This window comes from Malurus melanocephalus, unplaced genomic scaffold (assembly GCF_030028575.1).
Source record: "Malurus melanocephalus ecotype Western Australia unplaced genomic scaffold, MMel_1.1 scaffold_127, whole genome shotgun sequence".
NCBI lineage: Eukaryota > Metazoa > Chordata > Aves > Passeriformes > Maluridae > Malurus > Malurus melanocephalus.
The window spans coordinates 1,393,277-1,400,914 of record NW_026623359.1 but is presented as its reverse complement, the minus strand read 5'-3'; the positions used below and the strand labels follow the sequence as shown (position 1 = coordinate 1,400,914).

The window sequence follows — 7,638 nt, the reverse complement described above, 5'->3', positions numbered from 1 at the left end:
TTTTCAAGAAGGTGCCAAAGCTTGCTGCCTTTCTGCTGAATTACAGAAAGCTGTTACTTTTAGATAACTTCCTGTAATTTACCAGCAGGATCTACTCAGTGACTGCTGCAGTCAATGTTCTTTTCCTCTGCCTTTCTTTGTGGACAATGAGGCATTTCTCTTTCATGAGAAATGTTGAGCCTGACATCAGCATGCAGTGATTGAGTTCTGAGTGCTTAAATTGTAATACCTTTCTTTTTCTCTTCTTGTCTCTTTTGCTATTTTTTATTTTTGAGAAGATGGGAAATTCTTAYGCTGGTCAGCTCAAGACAACGCGGTTTGAAGAAGTGTTGCATAATTCTATTGAGGCCTCTCTCCGCTCCAACAACTTAGTTCCCAGACCAATCTTTTCTCAGTTGTATTTGGAAGCTGAACAGCAGCTATCATCACTGGAAGGTAGGAAACAATGGAATTTCTATTTCTGTCAAAGACAGTTCTGCTGTTTGCTCACCCATGGCTCAGCACACAAATATGAAATCATAATATGGATAAACATAGTTTTGATTTCTTTATGATCTACATAATACATATATTAAAATTGGATTAAAAAGAAAAACTGCTTGTCTTTTATTTTGACAAAATTAAGCCACCTGCTTGCTCAGGTTCATTTATACAGATAAATTGAAGTATTAGGAATTATTTCACYAAGTTTGTGGAGAAGTCTTTGGAGATTTGGAAAAAAATCTGTTATCCTGTAAATTATCATATACTGCTGAAAGTCTCACAGTAAATGATAGAAAACACACAATAGATTTGTGGAACAGACATTTTCAATATTCATAAATAGAAGACTGATTTTCAATATTCATAAATACAGCAGAAATATTGTTTAGCTTTTGAGGGGGTTTATAATTACTTCAGGCATAGTATTTGTAGTTATCTGTGGTTGCAAAGGTAAAAATTTAGGACATGTACTCTCACAAACCCTGCACAAGTTGGTCTTTAACACAGGATTTCTCACTGGATTTCATGTGTTTACAGAAGCATGCTTTCTCAGTTTCATTTGCTCTTTTTTCTTTTTTTTTCTTGGGAGCAATACAGTTTAAATGAAACTGTGGATCTGATACAGTTTACAGTTTATCAGATCCATACAGTTTAAATGAAACTGTGTGGATCTGATAAACAAACTCATGATGCAGTTTGGTGTGCTGTTGTTTGTAGTGGTCTCATGGTTTCCAGTGAATTTACTGGTGTGTGCATAACATTGGCATGGTGGTGTATGGTTATGTTTAATAATTTGGTTATTTAGTAATTTCTGTGWGAGGGTGGAATTTCATGTCTTTTGTCCAAATCTTCTTTCCCTGTCATATTTTGCTATAGTTATAGTGAGAAATGCATAAAGGTTAACAGTTCACAGTACCACGCACRCACACAAAATGAGGCCAAGGAGTAGTACCAGGTAAAAGTGTTTTGCACGGATTAAACTCTTTGCTATCTCCTCACAGTGACAGCTGTGAACATTCCTTAAAAAAAAAAAATCTGCTCACACATCATTAGTAATTTCCTCCTTTTCTTATTTTTTTGCTAATATAGGACATAATAATGAATATACATTAATTGTTTAAATATWTATGTTTCTTATTCCCTGCACAAGGTGATCCTTCTATCATACTCTTCCAAAAGGATTTCATAAACTTTTCCATGGCAGCTGTGATGTCACAAAATCGATTATGACATCAGTTGGGAAAGATGTCACAGAGAAAATGCATTGTTCAGGGACAAAAGTGYGATTTCACACTCTTGTAGTTTCTTTCTTTCTTTCAAGACTTTCAAAGAACTTTCCAAGCCTTGAGGGGTTGATTCTGTGTTCCTTGTGGTTAATGGAAACAGTATTGAAGTGTAATTAAAAGTTTCATAACAGCCTGGCAGAGAGCATTCCTTTCACAAAAGTTTCAGACAAGGGGAACTCTGAAGGGACCTATAATAGAATGTCTCCTAGGTTGTTCCTCAGGTGGAAGAGGTCTTCAAGCTGCTCTCATGTACTGCAGCCTTGTCATAAATTGAATTTTCCACTTCTAGCTGCATGAATCCCTGTGCTCTGAGGGTCAGGAGGCACCTGAAGCAGAGAGACATCCTTAGGGGCTTGTGCAATGCTAATGAAACCCTTTACAGGTGACAGCAGCTCATGCTTGAGTACTTTCTCTTTTACTCTTTTCACTTTTGAATTGAAAATGCTGTAGCTCTCCTATTGCTTAGTTTCCACTTCCATTTTTTGTTTCTKTCTTAAATCACCTATTATGGTTGAACAAGCCTCACACTTTTCGTCTGTCCAAAGGGGAAATCAGCAAATCCTATTCTGTTCACTCCATCTCTCCATTTTCTTCCTTTTCATCAATTTTGCCATCTTTTGGATCTTCCACTGTGCTAATTTAATACATAAACCCAGCAAAAGGAAAAAAAGAGAATTAGTCATTTTCTTTTCCTTAGTTAATTTTTTTTTTGCTGCTCAGCAAGTTGGGATGGCTCAGCAAAGGTTCAGTAAATGTCAGAGCTGGCACAAACAGGAATAAAGGAAGGAATTTCATGTCTGGGAGCATGGGGAAAGAGAGGAGAGACAGACTCAGCCCTTTTTCATTACATTTGGACATCAGTCAAGGTTAATTCATAACACATAATTTACCCTTTATTTAATTAGCAAAGATGAAGAGTTTCACTTTTCCCATCATTCASTTGCAGCATTTTTGTCTTTAGACCATGCCCTTGAAACAGTTTTGTTTAGTGTTCTGTCCTTGTGTGTGCCAGGACTGGAGCTTGATGTTCAGGTTTAAAGGTAAACATACCCTTTGAATCTTCTTCTAGATTGGGGTGTAAATCTTAATTTAAAGATAAATCTTCAGACTCCAGATTTACTTTCTCCTCCCTAGTTATTTGTCTTGTAGTATTTGTCTAGCAGATTGTACAATAATTTGTCAATAAAATAAAAGGATATTCTGAGGAAGGTTTTAGGAAAGAAAAGGGAAATCCCTGATGAGATCCCATGGGATTCTGAGTACCTGCTCCAAAGCCAATTGAAGCAAAGAGAGGATGTCCAGTTTACACTGGGCTTTGGAGGATGWCTGCCCTGATTCTTTTGTTTTTCTSTTTCAACACTAAAACCTGGATCAACGAAATGATGTCAGTGCCTAAGTGCTCTTTTACTTGCCCAGGTACAAACAGCTATTCAGCTTCCTGCTGATCAAGTACCTGCAGTCCTTCACCACCCAATTTTGCCAGTGGAAGCTCTTTGTGTTGTGTTTGCTGCAGCYGTGTCCCTACAGGCACCTAGAAACTCACAAGACATAAACTACAGTTGGTTCACTTCGCATTTGTGCCCTGTCTCTGTCATACATAAAATTTTTCTCAGTCCTGTCTGTCGTAGTTTACTAACCATTTACCAGTTACCTGTTCTCCTCTGCCTCATGTGTCCCTTCTGGTTTTATTGTCTGTTAATATTATAAATATTATTAATAAATAAAGGATACAGTTACACTGTTTTGATCAGCAAGAGTTCAAGCATTAGARGTTAGTCCTCTAAAAATTGTTCACTTACCTTAAAATCATGTGATTTAAAAAAATTAATGAATGGAGGCTTCTTTTTATTTGTCCTTTAGTGTGTTTTACTTTCTTAGGTGCAGTTGAGTCATGCTTTTGAACTTCTGCACAGAAACTAACATCTTTATTTTCTTGATGAAAGACATTCTATTGCAAGCATGACTGGAAGTTGGAGCTTTAAGGAACAACAATCATCAAGAGTTGGCAACAGTAAAGTCATTGTCAAGAGGAGAGAATCCAGTTTGCTGTAATACTTTCTGTGTCTGGGTCACCCTGTTCACTTGCTGGTTTGTTGCCAGCATTTTCTTTTGTCTTAAGTGATTTATGCTATGATAATTTGCAGCAGGCAGCAGAGCAGATAATGAGGAAGAAGAAGAAGAAGAGGAGGAGGAAGAAGGCTCAGAATCAAGTAGTCCTCCTGTTTCTTACCAGATGAAACCTCCCCCAGAAGGATGCTGCACTACTGATGGTAAGAGTATAAACCATATTGTCAGAAGCATTTGCCCGACAGAAAAGGGTAGGATTTGTTCTATTTCCCCWATAATTTGTCAGAATGAGATAATCTCTATGATATAGAATTCCTAAAAATGTCAGTGTTCATTATCTGCCAGATAAAGATGGATTGCTCTCAGTTGCTCTTCTATTTGACAGGGTCTTTGTTCAGGTCAGATAAGCATTTGTGTTGGAATGCCTGGCACAAGGACAGAAYTTCTGTTCTCTTAGGCAACACAACCTTTAAAATGTTGAGTTTGCAAGCATGGCATTTGCTGAAATGAAAGTTGTTATTCTTACTGCTTTATCATCACTCTTTTCTGTTCAAAGTGTACCTCATTCTATGGGGCTGTAAAACATATTGGAAAACCCAGGAAAAGCTGGTGAAATTCACCAGATTTTTAGACCTGTTTTCTCCATTTTTGAATGTCTGACCTAGGTTATGAGGATGTTAGTGATGAGTCCCATAAATAKGTAGGTTACACAAGATGTAGATTAAATTTGTAGATTACCACCAAGAGAAACATCATTGTACATTTTCAAATTTTTGTTTGTTTATGGCTCACCAAAAGGCAGGGGAGAAAATGAGCTTTTAGTATGTCCTTGATCTTAGAGGGTAAGACTTTGTTTTTCRTTAAAATTATAGGAAGTCTTTTAATGAAGACAGTTGTGAGCAGGAAACAAAACCATCTTGTCTACTTACTTTGGGTTGAATTAATGTTTTTCTAGGTTTCTGCCARGCTGGTAAAGATTTGAGACTGGTTTCAATTTCCAATGAACATATTGAGGTGCCGTCCGGATTTTTGCTTGTTGGTGCAAAGTCACCAAATTTACCCGATCACCTKCTGGTGTGTGCTGTGGATAAAAGATTCCTGCCCGATGACAACGGGCACAATGCCCTGCTGGGTGAGTGTCTGATTGCAGTCAGTGAGTTCTTCTGTGGCTTCAATTAATAGCTCATTGTTTTTTTTTAGTTCAGCAGGTCTTACTTCTATTCCACATCTGCAGTATTGCTCACAGGTGGTGCACAAGAAGATAACAGCTCAGAGCTGGCTGTGTTTGCTTTGGAAAGATACAGAGTGAGCCCTTTCATTAGAGATGGTTCATCACCTTCTGTSGATTAGTCTGAGCCTGAAGTCATTRTTTGACTGGTKCATGTCCTTGTTGCTGGAACTGCACATCCAGTAACTGGTCTGGCTGAAATGCTGCCTGTCTCTGTTTTAGCTTTCCAAATACTGATGTGTACAGACTGTAGGCCTGTCAGCTGAAAATTTCAGGGTCTTATATGCATGCAAACAGTTTAGTGATAGTTTGGACTACAAAAAATGGTGACCATTTCARTTTACCTCTTTGAGATTGGGATAATATTCTCCACTGTGTTTGAGCAATAGCCTGTGTTCCRTGACTTTTTGCTATCATCACAATATAAATAAATATGAGTGATTATAAGTTGAATTTTTTCCTCTTTGTGTAATAAGTTAGTACTGTGTGTTTGAAAAATATTTTTAGGAGGATACTTCAATTTATTGTATTTAATCTACTTAAAAGTTTAACTTCTGACATAAAAACAGGTCCTTCTATTTTTATTATAGTCTTTCTGATTGCCATTAACCTTACCCAAGTCAAGCCAAACAGGGAAGACCTGCAATCATGTGAATTAATTAACTGAATATTAATGTCATTAAAATGGAATAATTTGTATATTGGGAAAGGTGGTGCATAATTTGAGGGGGAACTAATTTTTCAATCAGRTGCTCTCTGATTCATCTATATTGTTTTCATAGTTAACAAAAAAAGTGATGCATCGTATATTTGTGCCCAGTCTGAGCTTTTAATAGCAAAAAGGAAACATTTCCCAAGACTATCAGGAGATTTCTTTCACAAAACTGAGGGATATGGCATGAACTGAGCTGTTCTCTCAGTTTGAGCAACTCTTCAAGGAATTTGGGCTGACAGTGGAGTGTGAAGGTGCATAATGTGATTCTATGTACAGTAATTTCTTTTCCTATGTGATCTTGTAGAGTTGGATTGGTCACAGTGCATTTGACCAGTGATTGTAAAAGAATTAGGAGGGTTGTAAATCACCCACGTGTTGTCATTTTAAAGATAAAGACAGGAATGTTGTACCACTCAAGTCATTCAGTGCTAGCACTATTAACAGCTTAAGCTCCTTAGGCTGTTAGCAGAGAGGAAGTAGTGTATTTGTTAATTGCGTGCTAAACAGAACAGAAAAAGGTAACAAGAACATAATTGGGAAGGGTTTATACTACTTGCATCCTCAGTTTGCTTATTTAATACATTTTCGTTTCCTGAAACCATTTAAATGCTTATTTTTGACTGTTGTTACAGACTTAAACCCCAGTGACCACATTATTTTGCGGAGAATTCTACTAATTCTAGATTGTATGACTTATATGTATTCTACAAGCTTAAATATAAAATAACTTACCTACTTTAAGATCCAAAGTCCTTATCTGGAAGCTAGGGATAAAATAATGTTCCTGATCCCCAACCTGATGAGAAAAAAATTATGTCTCTCACCAACATGAGGATAGCATACAATTTGTACAGTAGATCACACTGTGGATAGAAATGATTGTTTGATTCAGGTTTTCATAAACCAGTGCAAGTCAGATCATGGGAAAGAAAATTAGAAGCAGACATGAGTAGTCTCRTGGTTTCAGACAAATAGTGGGATAAAAGACAGAACCATCATTACTTTAAGTAATCTGTTCATGTAGCACAGTGATCTCTGTCTGGTGGTAGGTTTAAATTGAAAACACATCATATGAAGAAAGGAAACTCTGTTTAGGGTCTTGCTTTTCAAGACAGCATAGAAACCTTATTTTTGGTATTCTGAGTTTAGGCAGTACTCTGTCAAACATGTTGGCCTTCTGAAACAGAATGGAAAGTGGTCCCTTCAAGCCTTAGTAAATTTAGAGGAAAGTTGAATTGGATTAATTATTGAATTGAAATTAGCTGTCATAAGTCAGAGTATATCCCACACTTTTGGTAGAGCTTATCGGTGATACAGACCCGTCATCTGTAACCCTTCAACCCCCACTGTTTTTTGCTTAATTTTGTGCTTTTTCCTCTTAATAAATTGTGTTTTTGTAAGGCAGCTATTACTCACTACTGTCGACTTTTTTCAAAATAGTTTATTTGAAGAGAGAAGACGCCAGTAAGTTACCCAATAGTTTTCCAATTTATTATGGTCTGCTGTGTGTGTTTGTGAAGATGCCTGTGGATTGTACAAAAATACCAGAAGAAAGCAGGAAATGTCTCAGTAGTTTCAGGGCCAGGTTCTGATTTATGGTCTTGCTCCCATTAGGGGCTGTTGATACGCCTCTAGGGCATGTGCCATTTTATTGGTTATGCTACTAAGTTGTCCCACCATCAAGGCAGATGTGCTTGAAAGTCATCTCTGTTGAAGGTTCTTTCATTTCTTTGCTTTTACAATTTATGAGTTATTCCATAGGAAGGAAACCTCAACAGGTTCTGGAAAAGACTGTATTTCTGACAAGCAAAATGTCTTCTGTCTCTAGGCATGTTCCTCGTGTATTTCTGTTAATTGTC

The 7,638-nt window shown here is 37.1% G+C and overlaps 1 protein-coding gene across 1 annotated transcript in view; it reads left to right on the top strand.

Moving 5' to 3' along the window:
• Positions 1 to 278: 278 nt before the first annotated feature.
• The window catches only part of GREB1 (growth regulating estrogen receptor binding 1), a 53,653-nt gene continuing 46,293 nt past the window's right edge, over positions 279 to 7,638 (top strand). The window contains exons 1-3 of the mRNA XM_057370478.1: positions 279 to 435; positions 3,914 to 4,039; positions 4,792 to 4,968. Of these exons, the coding sequence (XP_057226461.1) occupies positions 279 to 435; positions 3,914 to 4,039; positions 4,792 to 4,968 (460 nt within the window). The remainder of the gene's footprint in view (positions 436 to 3,913; positions 4,040 to 4,791; positions 4,969 to 7,638) is intronic.